This window comes from Pteronotus mesoamericanus, unplaced genomic scaffold, assembly GCF_021234165.1.
Source record: "Pteronotus mesoamericanus isolate MK-2021 breed Mesoamerican mustached bat unplaced genomic scaffold, CSHL_Meso_final scaffold_99, whole genome shotgun sequence".
Classification (NCBI taxonomy): Eukaryota; Metazoa; Chordata; class Mammalia; order Chiroptera; family Mormoopidae; genus Pteronotus; species Pteronotus mesoamericanus.
The window spans coordinates 727,974-751,817 of NW_026555330.1; the positions used below are offsets into that span (position 1 = coordinate 727,974).

A 23,844-nucleotide genomic window follows, 5' to 3' on the forward strand; every position below is an offset into this window, starting at 1 on the left:
AGCCTTCAACAGCCATGTTGCCAAGTGGAAAAGTTTTGACATGATCAAATGCCATGCCAATTGCCTACCAACAAAATTCTGAGACTGCGGGGAAAAAAAAATCACTTACGTAAATCAGTTACATTGTGACATATTATTTGTTATTGGCATAAGATGACTGTGAGCATGCAATCTTTTTCAAACTGTTTAAATGTCTGTGAATGTGAAAGTTGACAATAGATGCCAGAGAAGGAATGACGTACAACACCAGGGTTTGCTCACTGAAGATCAGGGGTGATTGCACCATTTCTACACTGCGTCTCCCCTGTGTAAATATTGAGCCTTCCCTCCTGGGACAACACATCACCTCTCTAGCTGTGTTCCTGGGGTGGTATCGTAAAGAGCACCTGGCAATGGGGCAAGTTGAGAAACAACAAAACACCAGGAACTCAATATTTTTCTACCAAGAAATTCCATCAGACTCCACACCCTTTCCCCTTCTTTTCTCAGGACCTCTCACCTAATTATACAAAAATCTATTCACATTACCAATATGCCTCAGTACTCCTCCCTCACAAAACTCCAGATCTGAATATCACCCCAGACAACAAAAAAAAAGGGCAAGACTTGCCAAAGCGGAGATGGGTTAACCAGTAACAAAATCGCCCGCAGCCTAGGCTCTCCCTTTCCCACCGCAGAATCCGCGTGTGGTTGTGGTGAAAGAGCTGCAGATGTGGAAACACAGCCGTGACAGCCAGGCCATGCTGAGGGGCCACCTGAGATGTGTGGTTGTAAATGTAAAGCGAATCAGTCAGTCCGGTGTTGTGTTTTCTTCAGCCATGTTTAGCTGCTCAGGTACAGGCACAGTTAAGACCAAGAGTAGCTTCAACCGACGTTGAAGGTTTGCTGGGCCAGTCGGACAGAGTGAGTGCATGGCAAGGTGTGTACAAAGGATTATCTATGGTGATGCACCATGAATCATCTGAACTAAGTAAAGAGAGAAAAGAGGTCATGGGTATGATAAAAGGGGGGGGAAAGGAGAGGAAGCAATGGCGATCTCCGTGGGAGAAAAAGGTGGGGGTACTTTAAAAGCGAGCTGGGAAGAGAGAGGCTGTTAGAAAATGGACTGATGAAATTAAGATGTTGGAGGTGGCATAGACACTGTAATGAGAAGGTGGAGAATATGACCACGGAGCGGGAGGCTGGAGTCGTGCAGACAGATGACGGAAGTGGGAACACAGGCGAGGGGCCGGACGGTGCGGGGGCAGGATCACCTATGGGGACAATGACATCACCAAGAACACCAAGAGGGTGGATGGCGGAGAGGAAGGGAGGGACCCATGTGCTTCGGCTTTTTCATGGACAAGGGGCGTGGAGCGAGGCAGTGGGTTGACAGAGAGAGCGAAGGGCACTGGGTGGCCCAGACCGGGTGCCTGTGCTTGAAGAGAGAGGGGCTTTCAAGAGGAGGGAGATGAAAAATACGAGAATGATTTCTGTGTCACTGCAAAGCAAGTACCAATGCTGAGCAGAGGACATAGGTCTTGTTCTGAGCCCTGAAGTACTTTAGAGGGTGGTGACTGAGGGTTGTGACTGAGGAGTGGACCTTGCAAGACAGGCAAACCCACCTTTTGAAAGCTGCAGTCGGAGGCAGAGCATTTTTCAGAGAAAAGGTCGGAAATAAAGAATTTTAAATGCATGGTGGAAGTTCGCAAAGGTGCAGTGAAGGAGCAGGAGGTGGCAGAGCGTGGTGGGAGCCTGCTGGAGGGTAAAGTACAAGGTAAATGGGGACAAGACTCTAAAGGCCATGGAAGACCTAGAAGACTTGGATTTCTGGGGCACCTGTCTGCAGGAAAATAAAGTCACCTCTGTCTCCCCTGAAACAGGAATCACTCGGCTCTTCTCTGTGCCCCACACAGGGCCGTATGAGACAGGGCGACTGAATGACTAGTGAATGAATGCAAGACCCTCATAAAAGATCAAGGTGCCGTGAGAGAGGGGTGAAGACCGAGATTCATTGGAAGATCTGACAACAGGAACCTTTTCACTGAGAAGAGCGAAGTGGAAAGACTGGAATGCGGAGTCAAAAGACACAGTTGGATCTGCAACTTTTCATCTACTAGGTGTAGGTCTTTGGGAAAGCCTTATCTCCTGTCTACTTGCCAGCAGCCTTATCTGTGAAGTAGGTCTTTCCTCCTTAGGAAACTTTGAGCTTCAAATGACAGTCACCTCCAAGGGACCCCTGTACTTCTATTGTCACACTTACTGCGTTCCACTTGGAAGTTGTGTAGAGCTAGACAAATACAAGGGTGATCATAAAGATAGGAGAAATAGAGCAGGCTCCACACCATAGCTGATACCAGCCCTTTGCCTGTGTGCCAATGCTATTAAAAGATTCATTCCTTTTGGTTTTGAAAGACTTATACAAACTCTTATTATGCATAATACATTAAAATAATAATAACTAACTCCACAGAGAGCATTCTCGACCACCAAGTGAGAGGAACTCAGATGAGGAGCTAGGGCCCGAGACAGGCCGGGTGGATCTACCTCAGGACATGTCACCGGGCACAGCATAGCCACCTGAGGGGGCTGGGCATGCCTAAGGCTGCCACAAGAGCCCGGGAAAGGAGCAATCAGAGCCACCAGTTCCTGCACACACCAGGAACAGTGTGACTGTGTACGGTTGGAGAGGTGTTTTCTCTGGCTTGCCCATGTTCTGAAGGAGACCTTTGGCCCAGTTTGAGAAGCCAACTGAGCTTTGATTCGCAGGGCATGACTCCAAGGGCAGGCTTCTTGGGGCCCTATAAAGCCTGACTGAACACCGCCAGGCATCCCTTCCCCGGACTGGTTGTCACCTGCTGGTTTCCTGCTTGCTCCTCTGAAAATGCAGCGGCTGTTGGGTCCAGCGATGCGGGTTTTGCAGGTGAAGAGAGGGATCCAGGAGGCACCTGCCATGGCTGCTCGCCTTCTCCCCGCAGCCGTCCAAAGGTGAGTCACGTCGTTCCCAGGGACCATACAGGGCACTCTTAGAGGAGTGTCATGGAACCAGTAAAAGATGGGCAGAGGACCTGCCACAAGGAAAAGCTCATGAGAATCTAAGTCAGGTGTTGGCAAGGCTTGTGCAGGGCCTTAGCTAAGCATGCCAACCGCTCCAGGTCTGAGCTGCTCCGTCTCTAAATGGACAGCCCCTCAAGCTACAGAGTTCCAGGGTCTCAAACCTCTGACACCTGCTCTTTGTAAGCTGCATGAAGCGATGGAAGTGTCGGTGCCAGGACCCGCGGCCTCCTCCTCTCCGCCACCGTTCCCACCTTTGCCCACAGCCTCTGCCAAGACCTTCAGGGTCCTGTGCCAACGGCAGTGTTAGTAAAACCGGTAGCATCAAGTCTCTGCAGCAAGGTTCAAAAATGACTAAGGATAAGAAGGGTCTTTCTGCCCTCTGATTTCATGAAAGGATGAAATGAGATGTAAAGTGTGTGTGAGTGTGTGCACGTGTGTGCAATCTGCCTGTGCACAGGAGCACCTACGCTCTCCTTTTCTTTGTAAACTCGTCCCCAGTCTAGCTCAGGTGCTTGCAGTCTCCAGTGTGGATGGTGACACAGCCACAGCTGGTACCCCGGGATCCCTAAGCCATCCACTGCAAGCTAGAACTAGCCCTTCCTTTCCTGCCTTTTCTGCACTGCATTCCATGAATGCTTAGAAAAAATGACTTTGATCTAGTGTCTTCCCTTGCCTTGTACCCAGAGAGCCTGGGTGCATGAACATGTGGAGTAGGTGACTCTGTAGCCTTCTTATTTTCCTTGAGGACTCTCCACCATCATCTGCACTGTCCCCGACCCCTTGTGTACAGATCAAATGTCCCAGCTCAGAATTCTGCCTGTGTCTGTATTTGTGAGGAAGGGAATGATGTGGGTTTGTGTGTCTCCATCAGCAGCATTTGGCTGCCTGCCCAGAATGGGCCCTCAGTCACCAGCCTGCCCCTTCTTCTGAAGTGCCTGGGTCAGGATCTTGGAACCATCATCCACATTTCCCTTTTTGGTACATCCACAGAGATTCCCATGTTCTGGGGCCTGGACAAGTATTAAGAATCTTCTTTATGAGTCTCTTTTTCTCTATTTGTCTGTCCCCTCTAATCCAACCTGCAACGGCTCTAAAGGCAACCTTAGAAATTACCCCATCTCAGCACAGGATTTGCTGCCATGAGAATGAAGAAAGAATTGAGCCTCCTGTTCATGGTTGCCACCTGCTTTCCTCATGTGTCACCTCCCTCCCTGCTTCACTCACCACTCAGGCGTTCTTACCTGTTTGGTCACCCCCACTGTGGCTGCTGCCTCTTCAAGCCCCTCCAGTTCTTCATCAGCAGAAACTCCGCTCACCCATCATCAATCTCAAATGTAGCCTCTCCCGAGCCTGCCGTCTACAGGGAATGTGCTTCCTTTGAAGTCTTGTGGGATTTTGCTCTTATGTGTCCCTTGAGACCCTAATCATGCTCTGAGTGGGGGATGCGTAGGGGATGGGCCTATGTGCCTATGTGCCCGTCCCGTTCCTCCGTCTGTCACACAGGTCCACGAGGTCCTTGACCTCCTCTTTGCCCACTCCCTTCGGCCCACAGCCCCTTCTTAGCACAGCGCCTGGCATCTGTGAGCTAATTCTGAAACCCAAGGGAAGATGAGATGAAGTAAAGACATAAAGGCTTGTTGCCCATTCTGGAACCACACGACACCAGAACAAAACCAGTTGTAAAATAATTAAAATGATTATTCTATAAAGAAAGTACAAGATGTGAAAGATACTCTTAATTCCAATGGTCTGTTATTTCTGGAAATCTCTACAAGTTAACTTTTCTTCAAGGCTCTGGAATCCATTTCTAGAACTAGCCCCTTCCCTAGACAGTTCTGAAAGTTACTGAGTGACTGATTCTTGGAACTGTTACACCTTAGACTTCTAACAAGTGGGAGAGGCAGGGAGGGAGCTCAGAGAAGGCGGAGTGAGACTGGGGCAGAGGGGAGAGCCAGCCAAGCTCCGGCAGGACTGCGTGCTGGCTAATCATTAGCTCCTGGGTACAAAGGAAGCTCCTCCACAAATATCTGAGGGCACAAACTCCAATCATTTGGGGGCACCAAGTAAATAGGGAGGAGAGCTAAACTCTAAACCCTCTTGTCAGATAGGAGTGAATGTTTATCCCTTTGCCCCACTATCTTGTGATCACAGGATCCACTTGCCCCACAGGGGTCCTTCAGAGCAACCCTTCTGATGGAGGAGGGGTGTTACCAGCAGCCTAGGAGCCTCAGGATGACTGACAGAAACGCCCAATCAGAGCTGCAGTTCCTGTGGCACAGAGCTCAATGTACAAGTCTGTGGCACCCTCCTGTCCCTCTTCCATGGTCACAAAGTCTGTAGCCAGACACACTCAGGAGTGTCACACATACCAGATGGTGAAGGCACGGAAGGTCTCTAATACATGATGAACTGGGAAGTCACTCTGAGCTCAGGACTTCATTTGTGGGTGCCTTGATCTCACCACCTGTAAAGCGAAGCATTCACTAAAGCAACCAGACCGCAGGTCCTTTTGCACGGGAGCAGGTGGGAGGTGGACAGGGTGAGCTCGGTACTTGCTGATGGAAGAACCCCCGACTGTCAGCGGGGCAGTAGGGTCAGGGTGGAAGAGAGGTGGGGGTGGGGGTCCAGGAAACAAGCAGATTGTCTCTGTCTTCTCCGCTGAACCTTTCCCCGTTTTTTTTTTTTTTTTTCTGCTGGCACTTAGAATTGCTCCCTGCTCTCTGTATTCCTCACAGCCTTTGCTTGTTCCACTATGTGTTCATCTGTAAAAATATCTGCCTCCTCCATTAGACTGTGCCCTCTTGTTGGACACAAAGACTGTCTTATTCACTCCTGTGTATCTGGAACCCAGCACTGTGCTGAGTATGTTCAATAATATTGGGAGGTCCAATCAAGAAAAACAGGGAGGATGAAATCAAGCGGAAAACTTCTTTAAAAAGTAGAGAACCAGCAAGTATGTCCTTGTGTAGAAAAACAAGAAAGAAGAAGAGAAAAGACAATGATAGGGGCACTTTAAAAATGAATGAAATTTTAAAAATTATGTCCTCGGGGGTTTATAACATGTAGCAGTACACTATGTGACGGTAAGAGCTCAAAGGGATGAAGAGAACAAATGAGGTTAAACTAAGGTTTTGTACTGTTCAGAAAGTAGAAGAAGAATTATGCTATAAGCCACATATGTATAATGTAATCACTAATATATTACTAAAAGAAAAAGAGGAGGTAAGTACTTGCTTAATCCAAAAGAATACAGGAAAAGAGAAATAAAAAACATACGATGCAAATAGAAACAAATAGTGACATGGTAGACTTAATCTTAAATATACCAGTAATTGCAATAAATATAATTGGGTTAATTATTCCAATTAAAGCACCAATATTGTAAGACCTGTTAAAAATGTAAAAAGATCCAACTATATGCAGTTTAGAATAGATGCATGTGAAATATAAAAACCATAAGAGGTGAAAAGAATAAAAGAACAGGAAAAGATACACCAGGCAAATGATAATCAAAAAACTAAGGCGACTGTATCAACCTCAGGAAAAGTAGACAGAATAGCAAGAATATCACACAGATAAAGGATATTTAATAAGAAAGAAACCGGTCAATCCAAAGAAATATGTAACAATTCTAAATTTATATTCTTGTAACGTAGCTTCAAAATATATTTTACAACTGAGTGAAATGATTGCCATATTGTTTTTTTTAAAGAGTTTTTTATTTTTATTTTTAGAGGGGAAAGGGGGGAGAAAGAGAGGGAGAGAAACATCAATGCATGGTTGCTTCTTGTGCGCCCCCTACTTGGGACCTGGCCTGCAACCCAGGCATGTCCCTACTGGGAATCAAACCAATGACCCTTTGCTTTACAGACCGGCTCTCAGTTCACTGAGCCTCACAAGCCAGGGCCAATCACCATATTGTTTTTTGAGGAAACTGGCTAGCAACCATTTGTGGGATTTTGATTCTTATTTCCACTGCAGGTTTTCTACAGTCCCTGCTGTCCCCTTGGCCAAAACGAATACTTGGCCAAAGGATGTGGGCATCCTTGCCATGGAGCTGTATTTCCCTGCCCAATATGTGGACCAAACAGACCTGGAGAAGTATAACAATGTAGAAGCGGGGAGGTACACCGTGGGCTTGGGCCAAACCCACATGGGCTTCTGCTCAGTCCAGGAGGACATCAACTCCCTGTGCCTGACGGTGGTGCAGCAGCTGATGGAGCGCACGCAGCTCCCGTGGGACTCTGTGGGCCGGCTGGAAGTGGGCACCGAGACCATCATCGACAAGTCCAAGGCTGTCAAAACAGTGCTCATGGAGCTCTTCCAGGACTCGGGCAACACTGACATTGAGGGCATAGACACCACCAATGCCTGCTACGGTGGCACTGCCTCCCTCTTCAACGCTGCCAACTGGATGGAGTCCAGCTCCTGGGATGGTATGTGCCCCTAGAGGTCTTATGTAAGAAAGGGGCTGGGGTTGGAGGCTGAACCCTTGGAGCTGCTGCCCCTGTTTGCCCAGGTGGCTTCATCCAGGGAGGGAGAGACAACTTGTTCACACAACCACCATGATGGTAGCCACTTAGACTTGTACAGCTTTATACAGTAACAAGGTAGCGTGTCCACACAGCCGTTCATTTATCCTTGGCACGTGCTAGGAAGTGGCTGTTACCCCTGATTTATAGATGAGAAAGTGGGAGATCTGATATCTTACACATTGTAAGATATCGATTACATAGTGTCATCGATTTGTCTTTATTTTTTCATTACAAGAGAGCTTCAATATTTTTAATGATGTATATTGGCCATTTTCCTGTTACATACTTTGTCTTTTTAAGTGAGACTTTTATAAAAGAAGAAAAATAGCTTTTTGCTGATTATAAGAATTGCAAATACTTCTCCACTTTGTCTTTGAGTTTGTTTCTGATAGGTTTTAATTTTTGAGTTTACTGATTTTTTTCCTTAATAACTTCTAAATACATACATAAATATAGATGGCTATATACAAAGATATATATATATATATTTCTTTGTGTGTATATATATATTCCATATATATATATATATGGAAAAAATATTTTTTTGTTGGAGTTGGAGCTGGAGTTGTTATAGTTCTTAAAAGGAGGATCTTGAGTTTCAATGAATTTGTGTTAGAACCCTGACTGACTTCTGAGTGTGCCATCTATTAGCTGTGTGGCTCTGGATGAGTGACTTAAGTTCTTTGGGCCTCAATTTGTGTATAAAAAGGTGATAACTGTATCAGATATAATTCTCACTTATCATGAGAATTAAATTATATACAAATATGCACTGCCTCATTGGATGGTTTTAAGGCTTGTTTGAGGATAACTAGTGTCTAGCTAGTTTTTCAAATGTTAGTTTCCCTTCCTACCTCTTCACCTATGGGGAGGAATTTCAGCCATGGAGTGGCTAAAGGTACCAACCTTAATTACTTCCTAAAGTGCCAACCAGTACATTTTTCATTGAAGTCTGAATAAATGAGCATTTTATAGCTAGAGTGACAGGACATTGAGTTTGGACTTTGTATTTCAAACACGTCATGATGAGTTTCGCTAGAATGTAAGCTCCATGGGGCAGGGATCTTTGGTCTTGTTTGCTAGTTTCTCCTTCAAACCTAAAATTGTGCCTCACACACAGGAGGCCCCCAGTCCTCTCGATTTGGTACTGAGGATAATTATTTCTTGTCTGTCATTACAGGTCGCTATGCAATGGTGGTATGCGGAGATATTGCAGTGTATGCCAGTGGAAACGCTCGCCCCACGGGCGGGGCCGGGGCCGTGGCAATGCTGGTTGGGCCCAACGCTCCCCTGGTCCTTGAGAGAGGTTTGTAGTGACCTGCAGATGCATGGTACTGAGAGGTCGTGCACAGCATGGCCAAAATGCATAGCTCCCGATGCCAAATTGGCATACCCACTACACAAGGCTAAAGGATGGATTTGAGGACATTGCTTGCTTTCAAAAGGCTGGACTGGGGACTGCAGAGCAGAGGGCAGGGAGAAAGGGAAGAGAGCAGTCAGGGAGGTTTCCCCTTCTGCACCATCGCACGTTGGGTTAATGATGCGTGGAACAAATGGTGCTGATGCTGTCAGCAAGGACCTTATGGAGCTAAACTGGCAACCAGAGATGAAAGATGGTAATTGGGTATAAAATAAAAGCCTTTCCTGTCAGAGTTTTGGCGTCTATTCCAGATTTTGTTAAGCCCATATAGGTGTGGAAAGAGAAGTATGTCTCATGTATATAAGTGTAACAATCTATTCAACTGCCTTTGAACGTGTGAGGGATATTGCATGGGCTCAGGCTCAGGCATCAGGCAGAGAAAGATCAGGAGACTGCGCATGCTGTAGTTCTCCCACCCTCTCAGCTCTGCGCGGGCTACACTGTGCAGTGTCTGAGTTCCACCATGTGCCTTGCCAGGGCTTCGGGGAACCCACATGGAGAATGTGTATGATTTCTACAAACCAGATGGGTCTACGGAATACCCAATGGTGGATGGGAAGCTCTCCATCCAGTGCTACTTACGGGCCTTGGACCGATGTTACACAGTATACCGTCAAAAAATCCAGAACCAGTGGAAGCAAGGTATGGGGCTGAGAGGGCCAAAAGAGGGGGCTCTATGTACATGGGGTCGAGTTTGTCTTAAAAGCTTAAGACAGGGTCTCTTCTCTCCTCTGAAAATGAACTCAAGAGAATTATTTCATGTTCCCTTCCTCTTACGCCTGTCCTGGGGTCTATGCTCAAGTCTACTTGGAAGTCATTCAGATTCTAGGCCATTGCCTCTAACTTGAGCTAAATAAAGAAAGTAAATCTAGAAAAGCCACCATCCGAAATGAGTGAATGTCAGCCCGTGCGGGAGGTACGGTGGCAAGTCAGAGCGGCCACATCCTGCTGGGCTGAGGATTTGCTTCAGCTTAAGTCAGCAGTGAATTGACTCTTAGTGGGTAGTTTACCACCTTTTAAAGTCTGGCTGATGTTGAAAAATTGTACCTGTAATTTTGGTATACTGTTATCAGTGATTTTTCTCTGGATGGTGGTGTCACAAGTTGATTTTATTTTCACCTTTAGTTTCTAAATTTTCCTGCTTAAAAACAGGTAGTGCTTTCTCATCAGAAAAGAAACACATTTTATTTTTAAAATATAGAGAAAGTTCCTTTTAAAATATAAAAAGGGTTCTTACCCGCTTAGCCATGCCCAGATGGGCACCCATGAAAGGCAGGTGTCAATGAGGGAAAAGGCAAGCGCTGAAGCGCCAGCGCATGATGCTATAGGGGCGGCCTGAGGAGCCACTTCTCGCCCTTTGCACTGCAGTGGGTGCCATGCCAGCAGCTACAGCCGCCCCCCCCCCCCGCCCCCGCCATGGGTCAGGAGTTTACCAGGACCTCTGCCTTTGCCCACCCACTGCAAAGCTGCTATTGGCTAATTGCTTTCTCCTCCTCTAAATTCTTATGGTGTTCTAATTTTACTCCATATTCTCCTCCAGAATTTGAACAATGCTGCTTTGGAGTCAGCACTAAATTGTAAACTTTCCTAAGGACAGAGGGTACATTGTCCTCCTCTTCAAAGTGAGAAAAATGAAGTGTGGAGGCGGAGACCTCAGAACCTGAATGCAAAGCCAGCCATTTTCAGGCTGGGTGACCCTGGACATGTAACTTAGCTTCATATTTTGTGGACATTGTTTCCTCCTCTGGCCAACAGAGAAAATAATAGAACACAAGGTTGACTGGGAGGAATTATGTGTCATAGAGGTTGGCAAAAGTAGATAGGAAGAACGTGTTTGTTTCTTTCCCTTCTTTTTTATAAGTAGGGTGCTTAGTGAAATGCTTGTAAGATGGATGAGAAAACCTTATGAGTGTTTGCTGGAGGCAGGGCCCAGCATCCCTCGCCACAGTTAGATCTTGGAGCCAAGGTCTAAGTGGCTTATCTGTCCATCATGCCACATCCTTGTTTTCATACTTCCTCTTCCAGCTGGCATCGACCGACCTTTTACTCTCGATGATTTACAGTTTATGATCTTCCACACACCCTTCTGCAAGCTGACCCAGAAATCCCTGGCTCGCCTGATGTTCAATGACTTCCTGTCTGCCAGTAGCGACACAGAAATCGGCCGCTACAAGGGGCTGGAGGCCTTCAGGTGAGTCCTCTTTGTGGGGAGCACAGAGGCCAATGAGAGGTGAGGAAGGAGGAGGCTTCCTCACGCCTTGAGTCTGGCCACCAGCTGCTCTTGTGGGGAATAAAGGACACTCCTCCAACACAATAGAAATGACACCAAGTCTTACCTGGGTTATTGGTCACGTAGGGTCCTCCACCTTTTCTCTCAGGGAGCACAAGGAGTTTGCCAGCACCTCTGGGTCAAGTGACTATAAGAAGCTTCAGAGAATAAGAAAAAAGGAGAGAGAGTGTGGTTATGTCATTCAGTCAATAAACGTCCCATGAACGTCAGCTCTGTGTCAGGCATACAAACTCCATGGGCACAGGAATGACTGTGACTCCATGATCTTTGCCTAGAAGCTCTCGCAGTCTATATGGACAGAAACACCTAGAAGCAAATAATCTCAGGACAGGACAGCAACCCAGGGAGTGTCCAGTCCCATTCTCATTCACCATCGACCTCATTAATGTCTTGCTTGTTGCCTCAGTTTACCCATCAATGAAATCAAGATAGTCCAGCTCACCCTCTTAGAGGTCAATAAAGCAGGAAGAATATCATTTATTGATGCATTACTCTGAGATATTTGGAAAAGAAGGCTCTTCAATACAGAGAGTTCCCACTAGGAAGAGAATATTCCCTTTCTCTTTGGTAATTGTTCATGTCAAGTTTTGTAATACGTTACCAACATGTGCCCCTATCACAAACTACTACCAATACTAGCCCTGCCACTGACTAACATATCAAAATTAGCAAAAACATTGCTTATGGGATCTGATCCATTAAAAAAAAAATTCTAACATATACCAAAGATAATAGCCTAATATCTTAATAAATGAAAATCTCATCAATAAGATAAACACTTCAGTAGAAAACTGAGCATAGGATATGAGTAAGAAATTTCCTCAGAGAAGAAATGCACATAATCATCTTTTTAAATGTGCATGCTCATTAGTAATAAAGTTAAACAAGTTACAGTGTTCTTTATGCAGCCCTTTTAAAATTTGAATACCCAGAATTGATGAGGCTATGGGGACGTGAGTGATAGTGGGTCTATAAATTGATACAAGGATTTTGGGGAGCAATAGGAAAACATGAAAAAAGGGCTTAAAGATGTGCATACCTTTTGACTCAGCAATTTCACATTTGTAAAACAACATGCAACTTTTCATTGCAGGATTTTAACTAGTGAGGACAGGAACGGGCAGATGGTCCAAAGTAGGGTCACTCCTATCATGGCCCATTCTTGCAACCTTTAAAAATAATATTATAGAAGTGCTTTAATGTATAGAGAAAACAGTGAAGGAAGCATGCTAAACAGAATGTAAGCATGGTTTTATTTCCCAATAAACTATGTGAAAGTAGGGATGGATTCCACAAGAAAAACATGACTTGAGTGCTCTCTCTGAATGGTAGGAATGTGAGTGACATTTTCTTCTTTGTGCATTTCTGTACTTCTAAATATTCTATAATAAAAACATGTGCCCAAGAGCCCTCTCTCCAGAAGTGTTTCTTTTGCCCTTGCCGCCTCCCTGCCCTCCTGTGGCCTCTCACCTGGCCTATCGCTCTGGCTGCCTCACAGGGGGCTAAAGCTGGAAGACACCTACGCCAACAAGGAACTGGAAAAGGCTTTGCAAAAGGTCTCTCTGGACACGTTCAACAAGAAAACCAAGGCCTCCCTTTACTTCTCCACGTACAACGGGAATACCTATACCTCGTCCCTGTATGGGTGTCTGGCCTCACTTCTGTCCCAGTGAGTACTGACTGCGTCTGGCCCCACCTCCTACTCCCTGTCCCCCGCCATCGTTGGAGGGGTCAACTAAGTTTGCTTCCTCTTCTGCTTCAGAATTTTTTTCTTTAGGAAGGAAGAGAGGGAGGGAGGGAAAGAGGGAGGAAGAGAGAGGGGGAGGTGAAACAAACTTGTTTTAAAGGTATGTATTGGAGGTTTACTGTCAATAATAAACAGTCATCTCCAAAGCAAAGACCATGTATTGTCAGGGGATGTGCAAGATCTACTTAATGGAGCAAGAAAATAAAAGGAATTTTATGTATATTTTTATCTCATCCATTTAAAATCTCTATACTTAATAAAGCGTAGTGGTTAAGAGAGTCTAGCTTTAGATCCTACAACTTAGGTTCAAATCTCTTTACCACTTACTAGCTTTGACTTTGGGAAAATACTTAACTTCTATGTGCCTCACTTTCCCCATCTATAAAGTATGTACAACAACAATATGTGCCTTCTAGGGTCTTGATAAATGTTAAACGTCTAAAGCAATTAAGACTGTAATGCTCTGCAGCTACTCAAATGTTAATTGTTATTTCTATTGACATTCTGTTTTGTGGGTTTTTGAAGGAAATACTTATACTATAGTACATACATATACTATAGGAGATATATATAATATAATATATATATCTCCTATATGAAATTATTACTAATGAAGGGATGGTAAAAAGAGTTACAAGGGCTGAAGCACTACCAGTCAACACAGAAGCCTGAAGGTGGTCCAGCGGTCTACTCAGAGATGCCTTCAGAGTTCACCGAACTCACCTTATCCTCATGTCAGGGAAAGCTCCTTTCCCAGCCTGAAATCTTATGTTCACTGTGCCTTCTGTGTCTTGGGTTTTATCTGCTCTCTTCTTGGCATGTTTTTCTCCTCCTGGGCCTATCCCCAGGGCCCCAAAGTCCCTCTTCTTGTAGAGTGCTGGGAACTCATTTCCAGCTGCAAAGAAAGAACTAGATTGGGCTGATAGGTTGGGTGTTTATTAGAGGTACAGAATATAATGGCAATGTGTTTTCTAACTTTTGATTCCTTTCCCTGCAGGTACTCTGCCCAAGACTTGGCTGGCTCCAGGATTGGTGCCTTTTCTTATGGCTCTGGCTTGGCAGCGAGTTTTTTTTCACTTCAAGCGTCCCCAGATGCTTCTCCAGGTGGGTCCTATCTTTTTATCAGGCACTTCTGGCAAACTTCATCTGGTAAAAGGAACAAGTTTCTGCCTCCTCTCCACTGAGGTTCCCACCTTGACAAAACAATGTGATTAAAAGCAAAGGAAACCCCTAAAGGGATTTGAGCAATGGAGTGTGTCTAATCTATGTATGCAAAGCACTTCCCACACTACAGGCTAGAGACCATACTGAAGAGGAACAAATGTAAATATGGGGAAACCAGTCCAGGCAAGAGTAATGATGGCTTGGTTGCAGCTGGTTAAGGAGAAGTTGGTGGATTTGAGACATACCGACAATAACTGTTGATTGTCTTATGACAAATGTAACAACAGTCACACATCTGCCTTGACTAAATGAGCGTGCCTGCTCTTATCTTTTGCTAGCATCATGTTTGCTGACCATTTTCGTTTCTTGGCATTCTAAGCCACACACAACGTACAGTGTACTTTCCTCCAGGGTCTGAGCTCCCACAATACCTGACAGACTGGTAATTGGCAGCAGTGATGATGAAAATGAGGCAGGCGTGTCAATCTTGCTTTTGCTTTCCAGGTTCCCCCCTAGAAAAGCTGGTATCTAGTATGTCAGACCTGCCAAAACGCCTTGCCTCCCGGAAGCGTGCGTCTCCTGAGGAGTTCACAGCAGTAATGGAACAAAGAGAACAATTCTACCACAAGGGTAAGACAAAGGCGGGAAGAGAGAAGGAGAAGGCAGTTTTTCTCACATTCTCTGCCAGTAGACGACAGCCAGGGATACATCGGAAGTCTAGAATACAGCGGGGCAAGGTGCAGCAGTCTCTAAGATATGATTGGGAGAAGGTCTGTTAAGTGCCAAGGGGCAAGAACTAGGTAGGGAAGCAAAAGACAGAGTTGGGAAGGGTTAGCAGGCAACATGTGGCTTCTCAGTATGGATTGTAGCTAAACACCCAAAACAGGGTCCTGGCCAACGCAGTCCCGTGGAAGCCAGGTGTATGGGCTTTGAAAATGCCATCTATGTAACAGCTGAAAGAGCCCAGACTTAGGAGCTAGATATCCAAGTGTAAACTGACTTGTGACACTCATAAGCTCTGTATCTTTGGGAAAATTATGTCTCAGTTTTCTCATTTCTAAAATCATACCAACTTTGTCCTGGCTGGTGTGGATCAGTGGATTGAGTGCTGGCATGTGAACCGTAAGGTCACTGGTTCAATTCCCTATCAGGACACATGCCTGGGTTGTGGGCACGGTCCCTGGTTGGGAACATGCAAGAGGCGGCCAACTGATATAGGCAACCAATTGACGTTTCTATTGCACATCAATGTTTCTCTCCCTCTCTTTCTCTCTTCCTTCCCCTCTTTCTGAAAATAAATAAATAAAAATCTTAAAAAAATAAAACAAAATAAAATAAAATCATACTATAACTTTGGGAGATCGCCAAGCAAATTAAATAAATGAATATATTAAAATAAGTTATGAACAAAATTGACTATCCCCACTCAACTGCCCTTTTCCCCCACCAAACATAAAAACTAAATATTGCCCCAAAACAAGTAACAAAAGTAAACCGAAGCTAATGGTATGACTGGAGAGACCAGATGGTGATTTTAAAATCAGAGTAACTGTATTTTCTCAAGCAAACCTTGAGACACATGGCTTGCACTGTGGTCTAAAAATGGGACAGAACATATGAAATTGAGAATGTTCCAGAAAACCGTGATGTAGTAGTCATTGATTTCCTCTGGAACAGGGGACACGTTAGAGCAAAGAAGAGAAGAAATAAAAATAAAAATAGGACGTCTGAGATGAACATCAATGGACAAAACACGGAAATACACAATAAATCAGAGCCAGAACCCTTAGGACGCAGAAGTGTCTATTAGAAAACAGGAAGCTCTGAGGTGCACCTCAAGCTAAGGACACGATGAAGATTTCATGGAGGCAGAGCACGCTTACTGTAGGACAATGTCATACTCCTGCAATAAAATCTCCAACAGCCGAGCCGTAAGTGCTAGATCCAAGACAGCTGCTTCTGGTCCTTCTGCTGGTCCGAGCTCTGCTGGGTGTATACAAATGACCTCACACCCCTTGCCACTCAGCCAGGAGAGCATCACAATGAAGCCACAGGTGTCCCTGTTACCATTGTCTCCTCTCTAGCTGCATGTAGCTCTTTTTGAGTGCTGCCTCTTCTTCTCCTTCCACAGTGAACTTCTCACCCCCTGGAGACACAAGGAGCCTCTTCCCAGGCACCTGGTACCTGGAGAGAGTGGATGAGCTGTATCGCCGGAAGTACGCCCGCCGTCCAGTCTGAAGATGGTGAGTGAAGTGTGGCAGGGCTGGCGGCAGAAAGTTCTCCCTCTGCCTCTGAGAAATGGATGAAGTTCTCATAGCGTAACTGGGCCTGGGAGGGTTTGTAGCTCCTGAAATGATTGGAGGTAGGGAGTCTGTACCATGAAGACCAAGAGAAACACAAGTCTCTTTGCCCTGGAAAGCCAAAAGCACAGGCAACAAGCATGTTCTTAAATCCTGAATGTAAAAAAAAAAGTCAACTTGTTTATCTGATCTGCTCATGATAGGAAGCTCCCCTAAAAGCTTGATAAAATAAAATTAGCTCCCATAAGGGGCACAGGCTGTTACTATGAACCTATGGAACTATTACCCCAAAGGCCTAAGATCAGGAAAGGCACACTCCAGTGTGGTGGGAACAGATTCATGAAGAAACAGGATCTTAAGGAGAGAAGTTTCATGAAAGAGGATTGGGGCCAGAGGAGAGTTTGGAGAATTCTTTAAGATACTTTTTAAAGGAAAATCAAGCATTCAGAATTAGAATCTTGTAGTTCATGGGCCCAGATATCTGCCTTCAATTTATCTTCCAAGTTCGTAAGATAAGCAGAGAAGAAAAGTAAGAAAGAATTTCTTTTGCGACCCATGCATCTCAATAAATACAGTCCCATGCCCAAATACTTCCTCTATATTTTTCTGGTATATTTATTGTTTCCCTCCTTTGGTAGATGAAGGGGGAAGAATAAAAAGGTTTGACAAGCGCCACCAGGGCAGGGTGTGGAACAGGAGACCAAAAGGGAGAAGGCCACAGATAAAGGAGGCACTGAGATAAAGCAGGGGAACGACTGGCTGAGGGGGCCCTCCGCCCTCTCCCCGCCACGCCAGGTGCTCGCCAGGTGCTCGCTGCTGGGCCTCTGCTGCCGGCTGGGCCGGAGAAGGCAGGTTCCATAAGCAGGCTCGCCAGGTAGACTCTGATACTGCCAGGAGTCGCTTGCTTGTTTGTTCGTTTGTTCATTTGAAATATGGTTCTTAAGGGAAAGTCAGTGGCAAAGAGGGGGCTATTAAAATATCAAACTAGTTTAGTCATCGTAAGGGGGCAGGGGAGAGAATTAGGGAGGGAGAAAGAGAAATTTGGTGTGTTTTGGAGAGAGGGGGGAATGAAATGTGGGATTTGAAGGGAGAGTTTCGGGGTCCTGCTCCTTCCTCTCCTGGTCGGCAAACCTCTCAGGCAGGATTGCACCCCTGAAGGGAAAGGCCACAGCCCTTGGACTTGTCTTCACAGTCACTCCCGCGGGAACAAACCTGCACCAACGCGGCCGTCGCTGAAGCAGGACTTCAGACCAGTGCAGAGCTCTGCAGGTCCCCGCGCTGCCCGCCCTCCCCGGCTTGTCCCCCTCAGACAGGCTGTGTCACGGGGGCTCTGCCAGCCCCCAGCCTGGGTGCCCCTGGCATGGGGCGCAGGTCCCACAGCAGTCAGGGTTTAAGGCTGGGGGCCGCACCGTGGAGCACCCGGGCCTCAGGGCACATTTAGGAGAGCCTCTGCCGCACAGCCTCCCGCCTCGGCAAGAGGCAGGGACCGGGGGTGGGGCTGCCCAGGATGAGATTCACGATTCAATATCCTTTTTTTTGTTTGTTTGTTTCTTTAAATTCTACAGCTCCAAGGAGTGGTCCCTGGGAAAAGCACGCTAGCAGAGCTTTTACCCACGAATCAAGTAAAAAAGGAAACAGACAACGACCCACTCTTAGCTGGCAAATAGATCGGATTGCACACACTAGCCCCGCAAGCCCTGGCCCTGTTGAGTGACGGCCCCCCTCAGTGGGTCCTTCATGCCTTTTCCTGCTGTTGTCACTGTCATAGGCTTGTGACTCTGTGGGTCAGGGGCCCTTTGTGAAAAAGAGAGCTGGAGAAAAGGCCTAGCCTTGACCTTCAGAAATGTGGCAGATTGTCTCCAAGATCCAGATAACTCGCCTATCATTTGTTGTAACTTTTGTTTTTGTTATTATTATTAAGTTTCTGTGCTGTTATATCTTTATTCTTTCTTTCAGTTTTCTGTGAATCTCTAAATTTTATACCTGGTACTAAGCTAATATAACACCATTAAAAAGATAGAGAAGTGAGGAGGGCAAGAGGTGAAGGGGGTCGATTCTATGGCACTAGATGATAACTAGACTTTGGACCTGGCCGGCATGGTTCAGTTGGTTGGAGCGTTGTCCGGTGAGGACAACATACCTAGGTTTGGGTTCACCCCACGGTCCGGGCCCCTACAGGAGGGAAATCGATGCTTCCCTCTCCCATCGATGTTTGTTTCTCTCTCCCTTCCTCTCTCTCTAAAAAGCAATGAAAATAACATCCTTGGGTGAGGATAAAAAATAAATAACTAGACTTTGGTAGGTGATCACTTTGTAGTGTGTACAGATGTCAAATTATAATGCATGTTGTACACCTGAAATTTACATAATAAAAAAATAAAAGGCAAGAGAGACAACCAAGCCCCAATTGTGCATGGAAACAACAATCACAAGCAAGAAAGCAAAATGAAATACTCAAAAATGCACACCAGCTGCCACGCAGAGAAGCCTGCCCTGCCCCCTGGCTCCGAGGGTCTGCTCCTGACCTCGCGTCTCCCACTTCAGCAGGACGACTGCTGAGCAAGCACCTCCCAGTCTCCCCTCTCCCTGGCCATTCCATCCTCTGAGAGGTTCTGGGGAAACGAGGCGGGGGGAACACACAGCTTGGGCCCCCAGCTTCCTTCCCTGATCTAAAGATGCCCCACAGAGGACAGTCCGCCTGCAGGGGCCACAAGTGACTGCCAGAGCTTGTAGATCAAAGCTCCTTGGTCTTTATCAGTGTTATCTGAACAAATAAACACAGGGCAGAGGTTAATAGGTCACATTTTTGGCTCCTCCAGCCAAAAAAACCCACTGTGGATACCTAGCAGGGAATTTCTCCATGAGAGGATTGTTTGTTCCCCTTGGACGAGGGCACTGCTTGTTCCAGGTCCCTTTTACAAAATTGCAGTGGTTCAGGGAGGTGGGGACTGAGCGAGAGGGGCCTGGGAGGAGGGGGAGGGCGCCAAATTGTTGTCATTCATTTCCTTTTAAAAAGTTTCTTCAGCCACCCCAGTGAGAAAGGGCACTTTGGAGGGGAGACTGTTTCCATTGGGGGGGAGCAGGGCTGGCTGGGGGCCTGGGGATAAGGGGGCAATGGACAGAGGCAATGAGGTGCTGGGCCCGCCCACTTTGCTCTTTGCCCAAGGCTGTTCATGTCCCAACAGGCACCAGAAAATCTGAGATAAACCCCAATTTGAGCAGCTAATCCAGCATCAACTGACCCTCTTCCCAGGCTCTCCCCAGGTGCTTGCTCAACGCCCACTCGACTGCACCAGCTGTGACTGCCCCTTAGCAGCCCCTCTGCTAACCCCCTGGCTGCCTGCTCCCCCGGCAAGCTGTGCGGGGGCCCTCAGTCTAGCTGACATGCCTGGCAGGATGACAGATGCCTCTCCTGAGATCTCCCAAGTAGTGTCTGCAGCCAAGAGAGAAAAGCCCACATTCACCTGCTTTCTTGAGATTAGAGACTCTGGGACTTGCCTTTAGCTCACTGAGGGCTCCTGAACTGCCTCCGTGGGCCCCAGCGACTGAGACCGTCCACAGCACCCGGTGCCGGGGCCAGACCAGCCTCCACTCAGCAGCCACGTGGACAAAGCGCGGGGTTGATGTTAAACATATTTAACAGTGAGGGTATCAGGGTGCTGACCGGTGGAATGGATGCTGCCCATAGTTCTGCACGCCTGCTGGAAATCAGCCCTGGTTCAACTCAGGGCGCTCAGGATGACACCGGTCATTGCCACCATGACACAGAGAGAGGTTCCCACTTCCTTCAACGCCCCTTCTTCACGGACTTTGACACTGAGCCCTAGGCCTTCCTCTCGTCGCTCTGGGATCCTTCGACTCCTGCTGGTTCTGAACAAAGCTCTCTCTCCCTGTGTAAGGTCAACACAAGAGGAAATGATTTTCCAATCGCCCTGTTGCCATTTCACTCTGAGGACAGCTGATGTCACGCAGATAAAGAGCTTCCCAGTGTGGGCAAAAAATCAGCCAGGGGACCCAGGGCAGGAAGGAGGAAGTGATTACTAGAAGAGGACACGGAGCCATGTTGTATTCTTCCCATGCAAGAGTACATGGTGTGTTATAGTAAAACAGCCGTGAAGAATGGTCCACCCAGCCCACTGACCGCGAGGCAGCCTCAGGTCTCCAGGAGGCACACTGAACACATGTACTCCACACACACACACACACACGTTTCTGAAATCTCAGCGTTCCAGAATCCTGAGGCCAGTTCCCTCATGTTCCAGTATTTACTGCCTCCATCACTGAGCTTATGAGAACCTTCTGGCGGTGGGTCTTCCCGGCCAAGATCCACAAGACTGAAATTCCACTCTGAAGTCAGGTGGTACAGAGATGCCGGAAACCAGAGTAACGCAGGGGAGTAAACGGCACTCTCTGTGGGGCATCAGGTGGGTTTTTAAATTAATCTTGCCTTTTTAAATTCGGGAGTTTACGCGGACACTCACTGAGCAGGACAATGCCGTGAAGCTGCCCCATGCCTTGACATGCCACTCATGTCCAACAGGGTAGTGTGGAATGCTCAGTTTGGGTTCCTAGAATTGTCTGGACACCTCAGCACAGAATTTGGTTTTGTCTAGGGAATTTTGAGAGAAAAGGCTGAGAGGCTGAAAACTGAGCTCAATTTTTAATGTCATTTATCTCTGCCTGTTTTTTTCAGTTCTCAGTGGGCTCAAGGGACCCCCGCACCAGACACCACGCAGTGCACAGACCTCTCTTCAGTAGGAGGGCACAAGTTGTCTGATAGTCAGGATACCCCATCCAGACCTGTCTGAATATTATGAGAGGGTCAAGGCGAAGGCTCTTTAATGTAAGTTCTCTGTAAAAGACTGAGATCTGCTTATCTACTCAAAGGCACAGGAATGAAAAAAACAAGGCTCATCCACGGCCGCTGGTCCTTCCCTCAAACACTGCGTTGAAAGTCAGAGCTGCTCAAGGCCAACCTTGCTGGTCTCATCCAGGCCCACTGCCTTCCGGGCCTGCTACAGCAAGGTGTCCACATGCCAGTCCGCTGAGCTCTCTGCAGACGCCAGCCCGGCGTCCTGCCTGCCAACCTTTAGCCCAACCACAGCACGGAGGCGGCCCCCGTGGTGCGGTGGCCCTGTCATTACCAACTGGATGCCCTGTGCCAGGCATTAAACCTGGGCAGAAGCCTCAAAAACAGAACCTGCTAGGCCCGAGGTAGAGGTGCATCATCCTCTGCGAACAGGGAAAATCCCTCAAAAGGTGAAATCCCTAGGATCAGGGAGCACCCTTCTCTGCTTCATGAAAATCAGCTTTAAAAAAAACGTCGTGATATACTCTCGAACCCACACGGAGCTGGCTTTGTAAACTCGCCTGATCTTCTCATGCTCCACATCTCACTCACTCTTCCTTCCCCTTATAAGTCCTCTCAAAGGTCTCAGAGAAGCCGCCCTCCCCTGAAATACTCCCTCCACGGGGCTCCACAGTTCTCGTGCCCCGCCCCTCCCGCCAGGTGACTTCTACTGAAGCCTGGGGGCTAATGCTCCTCTTAGGCAAATCACCTATTTGTCAGCGCGCGTGCGCAGTCCCCGACTGAAGGATCTGAAGCCCTGGAGGCAGGAGGGAGATCTTCAGAGTGCCGCACCTGCGCCTGAAGTTTGCGCATCCACGTCCTCTGCCCCACACCCCAGCCTCCTGCCCCACACCCCAGCCTCCTGCCACCGAAGCCAACCTGTGGCTGCCCGTGGGCGCCTTCTAGTGGCTCTTGCAGATAATGACAACCAGAGACGAGGAGATTGGGTTTATTAGGTGGTTATTGTTGTGCTACAGGGGTCACGGCACAGGAGCAGTGCCAGCCCCAGGCATGTGATCTCCCACTGCTGATCACAAAGCCCCCGAGGCTGGGCCCGTGAGTCCCGAGGTTAGAAGTGGAACTGGAAGGCCTCGGTCACGTGCTGCTTCCAGGCGTCCAGGCTGGGCAGCAGGGAGGAGATGCCCATGACGTGCCAGGTCTCCCCATCTGACACCACCGAGGTCTGGTAGGACACCAGCTGCACGTCCGCCTCTGCCAGGAGCCCTGGGAAGAAAAACCCCTGGTTGGCACGGGGCGCGGGGGAGGAGCAGCCAGAGGCTGGGAGCCTGAGGGCCACGACCAAAGCCGCAGTGGGAGGGCGACGGCCTCAGGATCAGGGCGCTGAGGGAGCGGCCCTCGCTGTCCTGACCACCGGGCGGGGCAGGGAGGCTGGGGGCGCCGCAAAGCCAGAGCCACGGCCTGGCTGCCGGCTGCCAGCCTTATCCACTCCACAGTGAGCAAGAAGAGCAGGGGAAAGCGCCTCTGGGCCGCGGGCAAGATGGGGAGACTGGGCCCTGTGAGGGCACGCTCTGCCAGGGCGTGCTCTGCGGCTCCCGGCGGCTGGAGGCGGGCCCGGCAGGCTTGCTGTGTCAGGAGAAGGAAACCTGCCCTCCACGGCTCTGAGCCCCTGGGATGTGGCCCCATGAGCGGGCCCACATTGCGCTTCACATGGTGAACGGCCCCGTGAATAGGCGCCCTGCGGTCCGACCCCTGCCACACTGCCCTGCGACCGCCCTGCCTTGCAACCTCCGGTAGAGCACTCCCCTCTGAACTCCGTGTCTGCTTCCCAGTGTTCTGGAAAGTGGCATGACAGACCCTCTGTCTCCTGCAGATCCAGAGACGCCCTGAGGCTGGGCAGTAGCTGACAGAGGTAAAGGTCTGCGGGACCCAAACCAGGACAGGACACCCCCTACCCCACAGGCCCCTCCTCACCAATCATGGTAGGCAGCAGTGCAGGGTTGGAGGGCTGGGCGCGGAACAGGAGCAGGGGCAGGCCCCTGCGGAGAGGCACTTCTGGTCTGAAGACAGCCCCGTTGAGTGCCTGCAGCACGGGTGTGGTGCCCTGGACCAAACCCACAGCCTGGTAGGGGGCACCTGCCAGGGCCACGGTCAGGAGGCATTCCCCGCAGCCTTGCTCTCCCGGCGCAGCAGGGTTATGGGAGGTGATAACCTGCAGAGAGAGGGCAGGAGACACAGTTACGTCTCTTGGCTGCATCGTGCCCACCCTCTCCCTTGGTCCCGTGGCCGATTTGTAGGCCTTCGGCTGGGCCAACGCGGCCAGCAAATGAGGGCAGGGAAAGAGGGCAGATGGGCTACGCCCTGAGCCTCTGACCAGCAGGTTCCTGGCGCAGTGCAGCCTGGGCCCCACAAGGGAAGGCTGGGCCTGTCAGGTACAGGCAACGCCTTGGAGGGGAGGGGTGGGAACAAGGGAAGGGGGTGAGAGGCATGGCTGTGAGGACCTGTGTTAACAGGTCTGCATGGAGGGTGACCCAGCCTGGCTCCT

General features: G+C 48.3%; 2 protein-coding genes across 2 annotated transcripts in view; one reads left to right on the top strand and one right to left on the bottom strand.

The window, feature by feature from the left end:
- The first annotated feature begins 2,795 nt into the window (after nt 1-2,795).
- On the top strand, nt 2,796-18,908 carry HMGCS2 (3-hydroxy-3-methylglutaryl-CoA synthase 2). The gene is made up of 10 exons (XM_054564725.1): nt 2,796-2,967; nt 7,018-7,472; nt 8,752-8,877; nt 9,469-9,633; nt 11,017-11,182; nt 12,780-12,950; nt 14,026-14,132; nt 14,697-14,822; nt 16,324-16,435; nt 18,058-18,908. Exons 1-9 carry the CDS (start codon nt 2,864-2,866, stop codon nt 16,428-16,430), a joined length of 1,527 nt encoding a protein of 508 aa, XP_054420700.1. The 5' UTR covers nt 2,796-2,863; the 3' UTR covers nt 16,431-16,435; nt 18,058-18,908.
- Nucleotides 18,909-22,289: 3,381 nt separating this feature from the next.
- Nucleotides 22,290-23,844, bottom strand: part of PHGDH (phosphoglycerate dehydrogenase) — a 34,524-nt gene continuing 32,969 nt past the window's right edge. Inside the window, exons 11-12 of the mRNA XM_054565010.1 lie at nt 23,274-23,511; nt 22,290-22,565 (exon numbers count right to left, since the gene is read on the bottom strand). Coding sequence (XP_054420985.1) covers nt 22,411-22,565; nt 23,274-23,511 — 393 coding nt within the window. The 3' untranslated portion in view covers nt 22,290-22,410. The remainder of the gene's footprint in view (nt 22,566-23,273; nt 23,512-23,844) is intronic.